Genomic DNA, 18280 nt, shown 5'->3' on the forward strand with positions numbered 1-18280 from the left:
AATATATATCCCCCCTCACAAAAATAAGAAAAATAGAGAAACATATTTTCTCATCAACAAAACAAATTTAACATTTTTCAAATAACAAAATAATATATTTGAACCATTTTTCAGACAATATCTGTCAATATCTCTATATAATAACTGAAAAAATCTGAAAAATGGTTCAAATATGTTATTTTGTTACTTGAAAAATGTATGTTTATGTAAAATATGCTAGATGTAGTATATGTAGTAATATGTAATAAAAAATAACAAAAAAATGTATGTTCAAGTAGAGTTTATAGTGTTGTAATCCCCACTCTCCAGTGCGCCCCCCAACATTTTTTATCACCAGCCGCCACTGCATTTGAGTGTCTTTATTCCATCAGCTCGTGAATGTAAAGGTGCATGAGCTCCGAGTCCTCGGACCGGAGTTAAGAACACGGTGCACGCTGTTCCCACTCTTTGAAGCCTTTGATGTAACACCTGAAAAGACACTTTTGAACTAGGGTTTTTTATTTTGCCAGTGGGCTCTAATTTTTCATGAAGACACGTCATGCTGCATAGATGAAACATCCGTCTGTCATCCATCGCTCTGTTCACGGTCACATTTCTCACATCTGACCCGAATATATGTTATATATTTATTGGGTATGTAGCACATATATAGGGATATTTATGTATGTATATATAGATGTATATAATATTTGTATTTTCTAAATATTGATATAATATTTAGGTAATATTTATATTGTCTATATACTTATATGGATAATTATGTAATAATATGTATGTTTACGTAGTATTTATATAGATTATATTTATATGGATATTGTGTAGATATAATAATAGCAATAATATAAATACATAGAGTTATAAAGGGGGAGGAACTGGGAAAAAGTGTAAACTTCTTCCTACTCCTTTTTATTTTTATATTTACTTTCATTTTATATACATGTTCAAAATAAAAATTCATTCATTCATTCATTCATTCATTCATTCATTCATCCATTCATGTGAGTGCAGCGTTTTTGTAGCTTTGTTTCTTCATTATGTTTCTTCTTACAAAAAGTATAAGATATATCCAGTACTCGAGTTGTAAAATAAAATCAGGGGGGATGGTGGATTTTCTCACATGGGGACAGATAATTTGTGCTGATTAGAAATAATATAATATATTACAAATAATAGCAGTGACCAAAACACCTGCAGAAATACTGCAGGAATGACATAGCAGCAGTTAAATGCAGCCTTCTGTAAGCTTTAAATATCCACTGGGCTTACATCAAATACATCAAAACACAACAATAAAGAACACTTTTCTGAACTTATCAATATGACTCTGTCCTTCACAGGATAAGTAACATGGATCACTGCAAAAACTCACAATCTTAACAAGAATATTTGTCTTTTTTCTAGTTAAAATGTCTCATTTTAGTAAAAACAATCTCATTACACTTAAAACAAGACTCATCACTGGAAAAAACACTGGCACTGTCCCACTGGCAGATTTTTCTACTTATTTCAAGTGAAAATTGACTTGAAACAGATGAAAATTGTCAAATAAGTTATTTTTCTGGTGTTATTTTTCTGGTGATGACTCTAAATGTTGAAATAGCAGTAAAACCACATTCATTGATGAAATGACAGAAGGGATGGAAAGGAGGGATGGCAGTTTTACAGGGGGGATGATTTGGACCGTTTTTATTTCAGGAGGGGATGCCATCCCCCCTCATCCCCCCTCAACTCCAGTACTGGATATATCAGATTGTGTTAAAGATACACATTTTGTTATTGATAATTGCTCACTGAAAAAACTTTCCTGGAGCTACCAGACAGTGGATTCCTGTACATGTGGTGAATATCCCAACAGCAGTTTCTCTTTCCTGCCTCCCTATTTCAGCTCTTCTTCTCTTATCTGCTCTGTTTGGCTCGTGGTTTAATGTTGGAAGCATGTGCAGAGTCAAGAGTGAATGTGGACACTGCTCCCCTGGGCGAGCATCTTCTCAGAAATGGAGTGGGCTCATGGATCATTGCTCGGCTCACATTACTCTGCAACATTTGCTGTGTGACTAAAGCAAACTGCTCTCAAACACAAACTTTATGAGACATGTCAGAGACTCAGGTCTTCAGCTGCTTCGGTTTACGCGAAAGGAAAACACTTGACCTTTTCTGAAAGGGTACGCTGCTCTTATTGACTTGCTTTTTGCAGCACAGTTGCAGATGTTGTACCGGTAAGTAACTTTGAATTGTAAGATAAATGCAATTTTTGAATATGAATTGAATTTCTGGATAACGGCATCGCCAAAGTGGATAAAATGCAAACAACAGCAGATAAATGGAAATGTGTGTTTGTGTATTTTTGAAAATGAGCCAGCTGTAAGGTCAACGACGACCATCTGGTTTGTTACTCAGTGCTTTTGTGCTAAAGAAATCGTAGTGGGCCCAACATCCAGCCCTGCGCTCATTGATTCCCGTTCATCAGCATAAGTCTCGACATATGCAAAGTTTGTTTTTTACAGATTCAGTTCAAACAGCAACTTGACATAAAGGAACAAAAATGCTGTGTAGAGCCATGTCAAAAATGAAGATGAGGTGAAAGATCGTAACATTAACTTAAAAGGTATACAAATATTACATTTAACTATGAGGAGTATAAGGAGCACGTTGATGAGAAAATGAAGGTGATTTAAGTCGAATCAGGAGCAAAAAACATCTTTGTTTCACAAATCTTGAGACACTAATAGGTTAGTGTCCCAAATGTGAGATTTTCAGAATAATACAAAACTTCAAAAACTACAAAAGCAGCCCTGAAATGAAAGCATTTCCCTTGTATACAATGATCAGCATCAAACGCCCACTAATCCATGATGTCAGTGTGCAAATGAAATTCATGACACTTTATTTGGTTCCATTTAAGGACTAGGAGAAGGGACGAGCATTAGTCCGCTGACTGCAAGAAACCATGAGTATGACATTTTCTACCGACCTTTTCACTTTCCTTCTTCAGTTTCTTTCTACGCTACTCTCACCTGCAAATAGCCACTACTGTTCTGGGGCCTCATTTATAAAAGAGTGTGTAGGATTCGTACTAAAAGTGCACGTGCGCCCAAAAGCCGAAAATGGCGTGCGCAAAAAAAATCTGGATTTATAAAACCGTGTGCACGCACATCTGCACGCAATGTTCACTTTATAAATCCCAGTCCAGCTGGAAGGTTGCGCACGTGAATTCGCCTCATATCCCGCCCTCTACACGCCCACTTTCTACCATGAATGGTGAATGCAAAGCACCTGGCGACTGTATTTGCATATAAATGAGCCTGCTGAGCATGTGCAGCGCCACCTGCAGTCTGTTTCTGCTCTGCGTCGGGATGAATGAGACGTGTCGAGCCGGTGTTCTGCCGAGGTGTCCTACCTCGGCTTTATTAATGAGGCCCCTGGACAAGTCTGCGTCAGACAGGTTGACTCAAAAGTGATCACAGGTCTCCAGGGCTCACTAAATATGCATAGCTGCTTAAATAATGTATTTTATGGTGTGGATTAATGGTCTGACCAGCTGTTGATTTCACCAGCGGATGCAACATGCCGATAGGGAAAAGACCCTGAAAACGCATCGTCAGTGAAAAATTATTTCTAAATAAAACAAGAGTCAAAGACGAAGATGAACCTGGGAAATGCTTTTCTGTGTGTTTAAGCTTGAAGAAAGAGCGTGAGTGTTATTGGAGGTGAAGCACGCTGCAGCAGCAGCCTGCAGCCTGCATGCATAAATGATGACGGACTACTTTTCCATTCCCACACGTTGGGAACTTAGCTGACGCTCTTATCTGGAGTGGCTTGAAAGAGTGAGGTACAATGAGTTCAACTGCAAAACTTAACAAGAAAACAACATCAGGTTAAATCAAGATCATCGGAAACGTCTGGGAATAAAAAGACAGAACGAGGATAGAGAATAATTTACTTCTATCAAAAGCTCCTTCGGCGATACACGTTTTTTTCTTGACTTTTAACTTTGAATAAGTGATGAAAGATTATTGGGAAAGGCAGTCTTCATGTTAAGATACTCGTGCTATGTGAGATGTGCCGGCTCTCCAGCTCGTGATGAGAGTAGCAGGTTCCCTAGGTGTTCATGGTGTTACAGGATTATCAGTTAAGAATTAATGTGCTCGACTTCTTCTACATTGTTTTGAGATCATTTTGCTCTTAACCTTGTACTGTCTTTGGGTCAAAATTACCTAATTATCCTGTTCCTTCTTTCCTCTTTTCTCCCTTCCTTCCTTCATTTCTCCCCTTTCTTTCTTTCTTTCTTTCTTTCTTTCTTTCTTTCTTTCTTTCTCCCTTCCTTTCCTCCCTTCCTTTTCTCCCATCCTCCCTTCCATCTTTCCTCTCTTCTTTCCTTCCTTCCTTCTTTTCTCCCTTCCTTCCTTCTTTTTTCCCTTCCTTCCTTCCTTCTTTACTACTTTCCTTCCTTCCTTCTTTTCTCCCTTCCTCCCTCCCTTCCTTCCTTATTTCCCCCCTTCTTTCCTTCCTCCCTTCCTTCTTTCCTCCCTCCCTTCCTTCTTTCCTTCCTCCCTTCCATCTTTCCTCTCTTCTTTCCTTCCTTCCTTCTTTTCTCCCTTCCTTCCTTCTTTTTTCCCTTCCTTCCTTCCTTCTTTACTACTTTCCTTCCTTCCTTCTTTCCTTCCTCCCTTCCTTCTTTCCTCCCTCCCTTCCTTCTTTCCTCCCTTCCTTCCTTCTTTCCTCCCTTCTTTCCTTCCTTTCTTCCTTCTTTTTTCCCCTTCCTTCCTTCCTTCTTTACTACTTTCCTTCTTTCCTCTCTTCTTTCCTTCCTCCCTTCCTTCTTTCCTTCCTTCCTTCTTTTCTCCCTTCCTTCCTTCTTTCCTCTCTTCTTTCCTTCCTCCCTTCCATCTTTCCTCCCTTCTTTCCTTCCTTCCTTCTTTCCTTCCTCCCTTCCTTCTTTCCTTCCTTCTTTTCTCCCTTCCTTCCTTCTTTTTTCCCCTTCCTTCCTTCCTTCTTTACTACTTTCCTTCCTTTCTCCCTCCCTTTCTCCCTTCCTTCTTTTCTTTTTCCCTTCCTTCCTTCCATCCTCCATTCCTCCCTTCCTCCCTCCTTTCCTCGCTTCCTTCCTTCCATCCTTCCTTACTTCTTTCCTCCCTTCCTCCCTCCTTGACCCTAAGGCAGCACAAGGGTTAACTGACTGTGTCATGGGAGAACATGCTGGCCGACCAGAGCTAAAATATATTTAAATTGTTGTGCATAAGAGTCTTGCTTTGTTGGTTTTAATTAGATTATTTCCATCTGCAAAGTCAGACCTGAGGACGCACGAATCGCTGAGTCAGGTGTGTGTGCTCAGTCTGATGGAAACAAGTCCAAGTAAAAACTTCATCTCCACTTTATTTAATGAGTGAAAACATGTACGCATCATGGCGGAACTGATGCATCTGTTGGGATTAATAGGTGACATCAGTGATGAACCCGGGTCCGAATACAAGCACACTCATGCATTTTCATGCATGCACGCATGCTCCAGCATCTCAACTCCCAAAATGACTCTCGCTTTAAAAAAAAATGATTAGGATTCATGTTATGTATATAACAGCAGCTTCAAAACATTATTCTAATGAGTCATTTTCAAACAAACAGGCTCTGATTATGTGCATTGCAATACTTGGTTATATAAACTGAAGGCAGGAAAATGCGCCGTACTGTGATAGTGGGAGCTGTGTTAGTTGATTTTCTTAAGCGAAAAAACTGTGATGGGTAGAAGCTTTGCTCTGCAACTGCTTCATATTTTAATATTACTGGAAACCTGAAGAATAAGAGGTGTACGCCAGTGTTAAACCCTGGTCCTCAGGACTCCTGTCCTGCTTTTCTTAGGTGTTTCCTCGCATCAACACACCCGGTTCTAATCAATGTTCATCATCAGCTTGACATCAAGGTCTGCACAACTCCGTTAATGACAGTCATTTGTATCAGGGTGTGTTGAAGAAGGGAAAGGTCTAAAACACGCAGGACAGGGGCCCCGAGGGCCAGGGATGAACAGCACTGGTCTGCAGCAGTGGAACCTGCAGCCTGAGCAGAGAGTCCCAGTGTTCTGCCAATTTCTGCTGCTTTGCCAAAAAATGCGGGTTTTCTACCTTTGCAGAGCTACAATTTTACTGTGTTTTAAGCCCAGTCCCCATACTCCCACTACCCCTACTATTCATCCCTACCCCTAAATTATGCGCGTTCCCGTGAGGGTAGTGGTGTCCCAATTCCTCTTTTCATCCAGGGGGAGTGCGGAAAAAGGAGGGCGAGTGGTTATGAATCTAGCCCTACAGAGCGAGGGGTTTTCAGATGCTGACTAGCTGACCTACAGTAGGGCCAGAAACATTTCCCTGAATGTTTCTCGTCATCATTTGCGGACTGAATCAAAAAAAAAAAACATGGTGGACATTTCTTATTTTTTAGTGAATAAGATCAATATTTTGAGTTAGTTTCTGCATAAAAATGCATTTTGATTACATTTCTAGCGAGAAATATATATCTTATTTTCATAATATTCACTCAGTGAATGTACATAATCACTCGTTTTCTCGTTGTTGCGAAGTTTTTTTCAAACCTCGCCAGAATAAAGGCTGATTTATGGTTCCACGTTACACCAACGCAGAGCCTACGGCGTAGGTTACGCGGCGACGCGCACCGTACGCCGTCGATTACAAGTGCCCTAAAATGTGTGGCTTGATTTGTAGGGCTAGTGGTAGTGAGTGAGGGCTAGTGGTAGAAAGTAGGGGGTGTATTGGGATTGGCCCTTACTCCCTAGCCCACTTCATTTTCCCCCAAGTGGTCCTTGTCGCTTGCCAGGCCGTGATTGTAAATAAGAATGTTCTTAATGACCTGCCTGGTTAATTAAAGGCGAATGACTTAATGAATATCAAATAAAGCGATAGAATTGGGGGTTTTTTTCTCTTTATCGCATAATGTTCACAAAGTGTAATGCAATTCATGTCATGGGTCGTGTATTTTGAAGGATCAAATACTCAACATCCCATATTATCCATTTTACATTGTGCAAGAAATGATTGGCGTGGCAATCAAACTTTGAAAATCGACTGTGCGCAAACTGCGCATGCGCAGAACCACAAAGTAGCATTTCTTGGCAGGTAGCAGAAATTGTCAGAACACCGGACCTCCCTCTCCTCACATTCCTCCTGCAGCACATGCAGGACTACACCGATGCAGGACAGCCCAGAAATATAACAATGAACATTTCCCTTTCTATTGCAATTTTAGAGGAAGAGCAGGGTGTTAATTGAAGGAATATATCAGATCTCACTGGGAAATGCATGGAAAATTCATGAAAAATGGGAGAGCAGCAGGATTTTTACCTACAGCTGCATGTCTTTGACACAGTGACATACTTTGCTTTTCAAAGAGTTCCTAGACCCCAAAGTAATGATTTTGCCTGCTGCCATGAGAAAGGTGTGAATAAGAAATGAATTCTGAAGTCAAAATTAACATCGTTGAGGCATAATAAGACAAAAGCTTTTGTCTCTAACTGAATTAAAGAAAAAATAAATGGTCATAAAGCCAAGAATTTAACTTAGGGGTAAGGTAACATATTTCAACAAATGTCCCTATTGGGAATGAAGTGCAATTGAAAGATACTGTAAATCCTAAAGCAAAAAAGGAAAATCCATTTTCCGATTTTCCTTTTTTTAACATTGATTGTGATTAATAAATCCGATTTAGATTTAAAATCGATAAATCGCACAGCCCTAAATGAGACATATTTCTGACAAGAGCTGCCCCGAACATTTTAATTTAATCACGGTTGGAGTTTATTTCTTAGTTTGGACTGACCTCAAACACCCATATAAATTGCTCTTGAGCACAAAAAAATATTTTTTTTGTTTTGTTTCTTTTATGTCCCCTTTAAACAAAGAAATATGAAAAATGTAACCAATAAAAAATACCCCAAACATGCTTACTTACATTTTTTAAAGGGGACATATTTCGAAAAATGATCCAGTTTCCCCATATTAATATCAACTCAGCTTTCCACACCACGCCACATTCACCTCGGGAAATGCAAACTGTGCAAACTTAAAAAGAAATTAAAGCTGCAAGCAGCGATGAACGGGCCCTCGCGCGTGCAATTTGCACCAATTAAGGTCAAGGACTCAAAACTAAGTCCGATGACACCACCCACGAGTCTTTATGTCAAACCATTCAAAAGTTAAGGCAGAGAATAGGGACAACCAATCAGAAGAAGGGGCGGGGCTAATTTTTTATCAATTATGGTCAAGGACTCAAAACCGAGTCCGATGACACCACCCACGACTCTTTATGTCAAACCATTCAAAAGTTAAGGCAGAGAATAGTATTCTAGGGGGCGCTGTTGAGCCGTTAGGCCACGCCCATTAATGAAAATCATAAAATATCAAATGTTTCGCCAAGCCTGGCTTGCATGCAAAATTTGGTGACTTTTGGGGAACTATCAAATATGGACCAATCAGATGAAGGGGGGCGCGCGTTTTGGCGTCTATCGTTGCCACGGTAACACTTTTGAAAGAGAAAAGTAATGCGCGTCGCCGCAGGATGGAGACGAACATTTTGAGGTATAACACACCTGGGTGCACGTTACGGTTCGGGCCGTATTAACTGCTGAAGAAATGGCATAAATTGCTCCAAAATTACGCGATTAATTCAAAATGTTCAAAATGGCTGACTTCCTGTTGGGTTTGGGCCATGGCGCCAAGAGACTTTTCTTTAAGTTGCGACATGATACAGGTGTGTACCGATTTTCGTGCATGTACGTCAAACCGTATTGTGGGGCTTGAGGCACAAGGTTTTCAAGGGGGCGCTGTTGAGCCATTAGGCCACACCCATTAATGCAAACCATTAAATATCACATTTTTCACCAGGCCTGGCTTGGTGCAAAATTTGGTGACTTTTGGGGCACGTTTAGGGGGAAAAAAAGGCCCTCCTTTCGTCAGAAGGAAAAGAAAGAATAACAATTCCTACAGATACAATAGGGCCTTCGTACTGTAAGTGCTCAGGCCCTAATAAAATAATAAATAAATACGGCATGTGAGAAAATGACTCTTCTAATGTTTGCACCGTGTTTTTCAGTCATCAGTCATCTGCATGTTTTTATTTCTGTCTCACAGACAGACCTCATTCTTGCATCTCCATGAGACACAGAGCAGCTCACAATTCAACCCACACTTCACGCCGAGACTGAAACTATATGTTTATGCTTCTTATTGTTTTCCTATTTTGAACTGGACCCTGACAGCTGTGAAAGAGGAGTCTGCCCCTCGGCAGCCGCCTGGCTGAATGCAGTCAGGGATTACTCTGCAGTCAGGGATTACTCTGCAGCGGTTGTGTCCTGATGCCCGGCCACTGAGGACAAGAGGCCACCGTGACTCCAACTGGTCCTCACAAACACAGATGAGCGACAGCATTCATGCACACACATCCAGCTGTGGCCCGGGCGCTGGACTATCAAGCTCAGCACACAGTAGGTCAGTGTTCTGACCCATTTCTCTGAGATATACTCCAATTATACCAATAAACCAACCTCTAAATGCACCCACCGCACAGACAACTGTGATGAGGTCTCCCCAGCGTGCGCGCTACCTGCACCAGCCACACAAAAACCAACAACCAAAACTCCTGAACGGTGAAGTGAAACAACAGTATAAATCCACACTCTCACCACTTCACAGGCTGTGGTTTGTGGTGGGTTTTTTTCCTGTTTCTCCTACTTTCATTCTTTCTTTGTGAGTGTGTGTGTAGCAAGGCTAGTTCTACGGGGGCCCGACCGACAGGATAGAGGACACTGAGTTTTGTGAAGAACCCTTTATTGCTGAACACCCAACACACAGGACACAGGACACAGGACACACGTGCTTCAGCTCCAGCACAGCAGCTCCAGCCTCAGTCTCCTCCAGCTGCAGTCTCCCAGTCCTCCTTATCAAGGCTGGCAGGGTGGAGAGGCTGATGGGACACACCTGTGTCCCGTCAGCCTGAGTGGCTGCAGCTCCTCCACCCTGCCACAGTGTGCTGTGGGCATGAGATCCCATTGCCCCGGTGATTATCCTCCACCCCTGGGATCCTCACAACCAGTATAACTGCTCCAGATTTCTGGCCCTCGCTAGACTGCGGTTTGTCACCTTGACTGACCTTGACTTGTCTAAGAGTCTCCTTGACACAGCGTCTCTGTCCAACATTATCATCACTTCTCTTTTGCTTTTCCCTCCAGTAGTTCCAGCCTCACCGGGATCAACCTGCTCTCCTCCAATCGCAAACGTTGAAGCAGATCCTTCTCTGCTCTCTCAAAACTGGTTAAATACACCCTGAGATTAACAACACCCTTTGACATATTGAACTTTGCCAGTTTATTCTTGACAAAACGAGAACGAGAATGCAACATCGGTGCGGGGGAGGTGCATCCCGAGGGGCTGATTAAGTTATCATCCGCAAGTGGGATCACCTCCATCCAAGTAAATTCATCTTATTGCTAGTCTGGAGAATTCAGATATGAGGAAATATATCTTAAGCTGGTCATACACTGTGTGATATTTTAAATGGTTTGATTCAGACCCATCTCACACTGCACGACTAGATCGCTAAGTTCAAAAGTTCACAGCCCACGATTTATGGTCTCACACTGTAGTCCCGATGCTCTGATGCTCCGTCTGCTCACACTATACGTTCATAATCCTCACGTCGGACCTCTGTTACTGGAACTCGAGGCCGGTTTTGGGGCAGGGGTGGGCTGTGTCCACCCAAACGTGCGTCCTGTCCACCCGATCAAAGGTTATGGGGATCATTTATTTTTTTTATAATTTCATTTTTTTATATATATAAAAAAAAAAAATCACAGAATATCTGTACCGTTTCTGATTGGGTGGGCACTGCGCATCATTTTTAGACACAACAATGAACGCATACCGCAAAAGTTGTGGCTCGGCGGAGGGACCCGGCGTCCCAGCAAAATGAGCACAACAGAGAAGAGAAGTGTTCAGAACAGCACACACTGAAGGCTCATTTATGGTTCTGCGTTACACCAAAGCAGAGCCTACGGCACAGGGTACGCGGCGATGCACACCGTACGTACGTTGGTGTAACGCGGAACCATAAATCAGCCTTTAGCAATTTGTGCCATTGTGTGTGGAGATAAATGAAAAAAGATTAGACAACGTCGTGATTGGACAAGGAATTGGTTGGGCAGATGTGGGAAATGCGGTCTTTTTTTTCTGCTATCAAAACATGATTTGTAATGTGAATTTGCAACACTTAAACTACAAATAATAGTTTTTGACGTGACATCAGAGATTACGCATGCTCTCTGTGAAAGGATGAGTCCAGTCGGGTCGTAGCTGCTTCAACTGTGATTCCTTCACGAGGAGCGGCCAGGATTTCAAACACGTTTGATTTTCTTGCGACTTCACGATTTGTGATCGGGAGCTCGTCGTGAGGTGTTAATCTCTCGTCGTGAGGTGTTAATCTCTCGTCGTGAGGTGTTAATCTCTCGTCCTGAGGTGTTAATCTCTCGTCCTGAGGTGTTAATCTCTCGTCCTGAGGTGTTAATCTCTCGTCATTACCCCATTACTTCACGACGCACGACCAATGGTTGGGTCGAAATCCAGCCAGATCCAAAAAATAGTCACACGACTGGAAAATCGGCTCAAAACGAGCCGATAATCGCACAGTGTCTGCCCGGATTTACAGAAGTAATTGTTGATATTTATCAATGTGTAAAGGGTTATAAGACAAATTTCACAACGATCCAAAGCCCACGATCTCACAAGGATAAAGACTTTCTTTACAAGTGGATACCATTCAAGACAGAAGTGGACGTTCCAGCAGACGCACATACAGACACACAAACGAATTCATAGGTTCAGCAGTATAGCCTGGCTTTACTCACGAGATAATCTGCTAAAATCACATTTTTTACATTCATTAGTCAACATCAATAATAAAATAAAGTTTGAGTTCATAATTGGAGCCTTCCTCAGCTCTAGTTGGCCACTCAGAGTGCAGTCAGTTTTCAATGTACATGCTTCAGTGTAGCATGTTTTATCTTCACATAGGTCTAAGTGCACCTTAAGTCTATTTTCTTCCAGTTCCCGTGCAGAGCTATGTGATTAAGCACGTGTCAGTGAGTGTTTCCATGCAGTCTAAGGCTGTGCACGAATACATCCAGTGCAGATAGAGACAATGCTCCTACTCAGCCAATGTTCTCCTTAAACTTCCCCCTCCTACGGTTTTATCTCACGACAAATCAACAGAAACACATTTTCTTTCCCGAATCTTCTCTTATTTCAACCCCTTATCTCTGGAGAAGCCTCTTGATATAAGAACTTGAGTGCATGTGGTTGACGCTGCTTTCAGAGGCAGATCTGAGAGCCGGCGAATGGAGCTAATTATTCCGCAGCTCAGACGCACTCAACAGAAGATCAGAGGCCGTTTAATGATTTGACTCTGAACAAAATGCAAATGCCATTATATGCAACCTCCTTTAAAGCAGTTTTTGTTTTCTTTTATTTATGTACAGAATGGTTCTGTAATGCCTTCCATTTACCTAACTCTTTAATGGATCACCCAGCCTCGGATAAAACCAGGTCTTACCCCCATGAAAGACAAGGATTCTTCTTTGTCTTTCAGTTGATTGCAGGGAATAATAGAAATACCATGCAAAAATAAAACAGTATTATTCAACGTTAAGTTAGTCCACATCCAGATGCTTTACTGTAACTATTACAAATCCGTCACACAAGAGCAAGATGGTAGCTAGGGGAATTCAAACCCATTAGTCAGTCAGAACTGGTTCCAGCTCTTTCCGGGATGATGGCGGGGGGACAGCTGCTCCAAGACACACCAGAGATCTTTCATTACGTCAAGATCTGTTGTCTGTTGATGTCAAGCCAAGTGCCTCGCTCCCACTGTTGTCATCTTCGTGCTATCGGCTATTTCAGCTGTCCAAAACGGGGTATTATCATCTAGAAAGATTGGTACCAAACCATTATAGAGGAACCTCCATGCTTCATGGTTGGAGTCCAATCAGTCGATCCAGATCAAAGGGTGCCGTTGATGTCCTGCATTTAGGGCCAATCCCAATACACCCCCTACTTTCTACCACTCGCCCTCCCTCACTACCACTAGCCCTAAAATTCGAGCCACAAATTGTAGGGCCCTTGTAATCTTCCCAGGGCCCTGGCATGTCCCAATACTCCGACTACCCCTGCTTTTCAGCACCACCCCTATATGGGGGTATTATTGTTCCAATATTATTTGTGTGTGCGTATCTCAATCTGTGTGTGCGTAAAAAGATTTGTGTGTCCGTATTGACATTTGTGTGCGTGTAAAAAGATTTTTGTGTGTGTATTCATATTTATGTGTGCACAAAAAATCAGCCGGGAGCTCTCGATTGGCTGTCTTTGTACATGTGGATTTTGACACACTTCTGCCGTGGCAAATCTGTAAAAAGATCCGTGTGTAAAACGATTTGCATGTCCGTAACTTCTCCTTTGCCCTGAGCTCGGACTCACAGGCTCACGCCTCATGCCTGTTAAGAAATTTGCTCCGAATTTTTAGGGAACAGAACTGCCTGCCGGCTCGGGAGCTGATTTATGGTTCCACGTTAAATCGACGTAGAACCTACGGCGTAGGGTACGGCGTAGAGTACGGCATAGGGTACGGCGTAGAGTACGGCATAGGGTACGGCGTACGGCGCGTCGCCGCGTAACCTACGCCGTAGGCTCTGCGTTGGTGTAACGCAGAACCATAAATCAGCCTTTATTCTGGCGAGATCTGAAGATACAACGGGCAAGCGAGTGATTATGTACATTCACTGAGTGAATATTATGAAAGTAAAATATATATTTCTTGCTAGAAATGTAATCAAAACGCATTTTTATGCAGAAACTAACTCAAAATATTGATTTTATTCACTAAAAATAAGAAACGTCCGCCATGTTTTTTTTGTTTTATTCATTCCGCAAATGACGACGAAAAGCATTCTGGGAAATTTTTCTGGCCCTCGGTCAGCGAGTGAGCATCTGAAAACCCTCGCTCTGTAGGGCCAGATTGATGCCCCCTAACACTCGTTTAGGACACTACCACTAGGTGAAAAGAGGAATTGGGACACCACTACCCTCACGGGAACACGTAAAATGTAGGGGTAGTGCTGAAAAATAGGACTAGGGGGGGATTGGGACTGGGCCTTACAAATGTGCTCTAAACAAAGAAGAAGCATGATGGTTGATCCATCAGAGAAGATGGTTTTCGTCCACTGGTCTATTTCCTACTTTGTTGAGGTCCTTATATTATTTTACGTGTTTATCCAGATGGATGGATGAAGGAAATGGCAGTAGCATTTCTTCTGTTGCATCCAGCTTCATTGAGCTCTCAACAAAATGTTTTGGTCCACAAGATCTTGGATTTGCTCTACATATGCTTTAGTAGGTGTGTTTCTCTGATTTCTGTCTACAAATTTAATCTTGGATGCTCAATTATACTTCCTAGAGCGAGTTTTTCCATCCAATTTTTCTGTTCTCAAGGAAACTGAAACCCCTTTTTTCAGATAAACTGCACTAATAAGACAAAAAAACGGTTTAGTCCCAAAAAGTTGAGTTCTGGTCACTTCGTTTATGTGGAAAAATGCTTTTACTTTCAGCATTGACTAGTACTGAGCTCTACTGTTGATTTTCTTCAATTAGATTTCACCAAACATTTGAGACCTCCCCAGTCGCAGCCATTCAAGTTGGGCTTTTTTCCTGACCATATTTCTTCCTGCAACATATTTTCCATGTCCACATATTTTGGCTTCTGGCATGGCTGCTTAAGGAAGGAGAAGTTACTTGCTACTACATCTAAAGTTAAGCAACTTTCTCACCAAACTGTTGCCAGATGAAACATTAAACCCCCCAGAACTTTTCCAACGCAATAGTTATTCCATTTTGCTCAGTTAGATTCAGACAGTGACTTTGTTTGGCAGGGTAGTTTATGTAAGATTTAAGCACCACTCTGATTCTCCTTTATGTCTCCGCTTCAAAATGTCACCTGTCTGTCCAACAGGAGAAAGACGAACAATAGAAAAATAGAAAAAAAAACAATCTTGCTTGCAAAAAGAAACAGCAAAGCCTAGAGAGTCAAGTCAATCTATTCATCTACTCTGAATGGCACTGGAGCCTGACTGTGAATCTGAATTGGTCCTTTTTGTGCCTACTTTAGCTGGCATTCACCCCTCCTCCCACTCACAGAAAATGTGTCTCCCACCTTGGGGCGAGAGGGGCGGGTGGACCATTCTCATCTCCTTACACCAGACTTCCTGCTGACAGATTGCTTCCCCACAAGTCGATGCATCTCAGAAGCCTTTGCCTTCCCTGGTGAGACACATTGTTGCTGCATGAGCGCGCACCTTTCAACAGCGTCCTGCATGTTGCCCCAGGAAATCATCCCTGAAGATGGCAGTGATACTAACGGTCACTTAAAGCAGCACTATGTAACTTTTCCACCTTAATCTAAAATGTCCAGAGTCATTGTGATGGTACATCAACTTCCAACAGGTTTAATGAACCTCTGTCATGGTCTGAGGGGTCTGTATCACCTTCACTGGCACTATGTAACTTTGAGGTGGATGGTAGGAACTAGAGCCCTGCGCGGGACTGTTTTCTTCATCCCTCTCCCGCTGCGTTTCTGACCATTACCGCCCGCACCCGCAACGTGTGTGTTCCATTCCCGCCCGCTCCCGCAAAACTGGCCTTTTGTGCATGCACCAATTATGTGGTTGTGGTTATAGCAACGACAGTAGGTTGTGAGTGACTCAAATAAGACTAATAAATAACATAAAATAAACAATGTTAATGAATGAAACGAATTACTGTAATTTAACAAATGAATCGCTTAGCCATTACATTGCTGTGGAGGAGGAGAATGCTGCTGACCGACTGCTGGTCCCAATCCTGTGCGTCTCTCTTCCAACATGCGCCACAGACATTAAACGCAGTTTTTCAAATATCTGACTGGCCTTGCTTTGTCTTTGTTTTGTAAAGACCTTGTTTGAGGTTCTTTTCCACGTCATTGATTTCCATCTGGTCGCTAGACTACATCCCAATCCCGCAGTGTTTTTTTTTTTGTCCGCCCTCTCCTGCCCGCAGCAAAGTTCAAACCGCCCGCTCCTGCGAGATTTGCGTTGTGTCCCACGGGACCCGGCAGGACCCGATCCCAATGCAGTCCTCTAGTGGCCCACTACTGGTAAAGCACTACCGCTTTTGTCCAAAGGAGCCGCCAAACTCAACAAAAGCTGAAAGTTACATTGTGCTGCTTTAAGGCTGATTTATGGTTCCGCGTCAAATCGACGTCGAGCCTACGCCGTCACCGTGACGCAGTCGTGAACCCTTCGGACTTCTCCGTCAATCCTTTTCGCCGCGGTGCAAAATCCCCCGTGACCGCTAGGTCGCGATCTTTTCCTGAATGGTTTATCCGACTTTTTCCGGTCACAGTGAATGAAAGAGATAAGAACTATTGTGCAAAAAAACAAAACCAAAACCAAAAAAAAAAAAAAAAAAAAAAAAAAAAAAAAAAAAAAAAAAAAAAATCACATACATGAAGAAAAGAGCGCTGAAAGTTCACGACTGATTCAAACCGGAAACCGGAAATGCGTTGCTTCCAAGTGAACCAATCACAGCTCTCTCAGTCTGCTTTTGGTCTGCGTCGCCGTAGGCAGGGCGTCGTTTTGACGCAGAACCATAACTCAGCCTTTAGACTCTAGAGAATGCTGCAGAGAGCTGCTTCGCCCCTGATTGGTGCACTAGACCAGGTTGCAGACAGTCAATTACAAGAAGGAATGGTTCACACAAAAAAGTAATTCATTCACTTTTTTCCGGCCATTTACATTTTCCACGATTGTTAGCTGTACCGTGAAATCATTGTACAGAGAGATACAGTAATCTTTCCAAATAAAGCTGATGAAACCATCTGGGGACGATGATATTAACAAACTTAGAGCTCGGCTTGCTGATTAAATCAATAATCTGAGACCTTTTGAGATGGTAAAGCAGCTTCAGGTGACCTTTCCACTGATTTCTATGAATGTCAGCAAGCATCGCCCTTTGTTGGTTGGATTCTTGACGCTCGGCTGTGAGTGTGTTGCTTTTATCTAGATTCTTCTGCAGCTCTACCACAACCCCCTCAGTGACAAGCAAGTGCCTTTCTACCTTCCAGCAAAAGGAAACAAATTGAAAGACTCAGAACCTTGTTCATAAAATGTCAAGAGATCAGTAGTGAAACCTTACAAGCTGTCAGTGGAGCAAAACGTCCTTGATTTAAGATCTGAGAGTTAAATAGCAGAACACATAACACACTAGTGTCACTCTTGTTTGGTAAATGCTGAATAGGATATTTACATAATTAACCCTGGTACTGTCTTTGGGTCAAAATGACCTAATTCTCCTGTCCTTCTTTCCTCCTGCTCTCTCCTTCCTTCTTCCCTTCCTCTTTATTCCCTTCCTTCCTACCTTCCTCCTTCCTTCCTTCTTTCCTTGTTTTCTCCTTTCCTTCTCCCTTATTTCCTTCCTTGTTTTTTCCCTTCCTTCTGTCTTTCCTTCCTTCCTTCCTTACTCTTCATTGTTTTGTCCCTTCCTTCCTTCTACCCTTCCTCTTTTCTCCCTTCCTCCTTTCCTTGTTTTCTCCCTTCCTTCCTTCCTTCCTTATTTCCTCCCTTCCTTGTTTTCTCCCTTCCTTCCTTCCTTCCTTATTTCCTCCCTTCCTTGTTTTCTCCCTTCCTTCCTTCCTTCCTTCTTTTCTTGTTTTCTCCCTTCCTTCCTTCCTTCCTTCTTTTCTTGTTTTCTCCCTTCCTTCCGTCCTTCCTTGTTTTCTCCCTTCCTTCCTTCCTTCCTTCTTCCCTTCCTCTTTTCTCCCTTCCTTCCTTCCTTCCTTCCTTCCTTATTTCCTCACTTCCTTCTTTCCTCCCTTCTTCTCTTCCTCCTTCCTTGACCCAAAGACAGCACAAGGGTTAAAGGAGGCATCAGAAATGAACCTCTGGTGTAGAATAGAACATATAAATCTGCATCACCACCACGTTCCTGAGCTCTTTGGTCAGACTGGTGCATTTTAATGCTGCATCGCTGCACTCCCGTCCCACCGTCCCACCGGCTGCAGCAGAGGCTGCAGATGCAAATGCTGCAATTGATTGTGATTTTAATACAATAAACACTACTGTCACCCTGCCAGCCGCGATACCAGAGTACGAGAGAGAGAGGTGGATATTGATCCTGTGTGTGTGTGTGTGTGTGTGTGTGTGTGT

General features: G+C 42.5%; 1 protein-coding gene across 5 annotated transcripts in view; it reads right to left on the reverse strand.

The window, feature by feature from the left end:
* htr4 (5-hydroxytryptamine receptor 4) overlaps nucleotides 1-18280 on the reverse strand; it is a 282593-nt gene that overhangs the window by 257397 nt on the left and 6916 nt on the right. For 2 of the 5 annotated variants that reach the window (XM_061726109.1, XM_061726114.1), the window contains exon 1: nucleotides 15235-15294. The exons of 2 other annotated variants lie outside the window; for them this stretch is intronic. In XM_061726109.1, coding sequence (XP_061582093.1) covers nucleotides 15235-15286 — 52 coding nt within the window. In that variant the 5' untranslated portion in view covers nucleotides 15287-15294. Of the gene's footprint in view, nucleotides 1-15234; nucleotides 15354-18280 lie in introns of those variants that run through there. One more of the 5 variants, XM_061726110.1, reaches the window with a different exon arrangement.

Source organism: Cololabis saira, chromosome 7 (genome assembly GCF_033807715.1).
Source record: "Cololabis saira isolate AMF1-May2022 chromosome 7, fColSai1.1, whole genome shotgun sequence".
NCBI classification, from domain to species: Eukaryota; Metazoa; Chordata; class Actinopteri; order Beloniformes; family Belonidae; genus Cololabis; species Cololabis saira.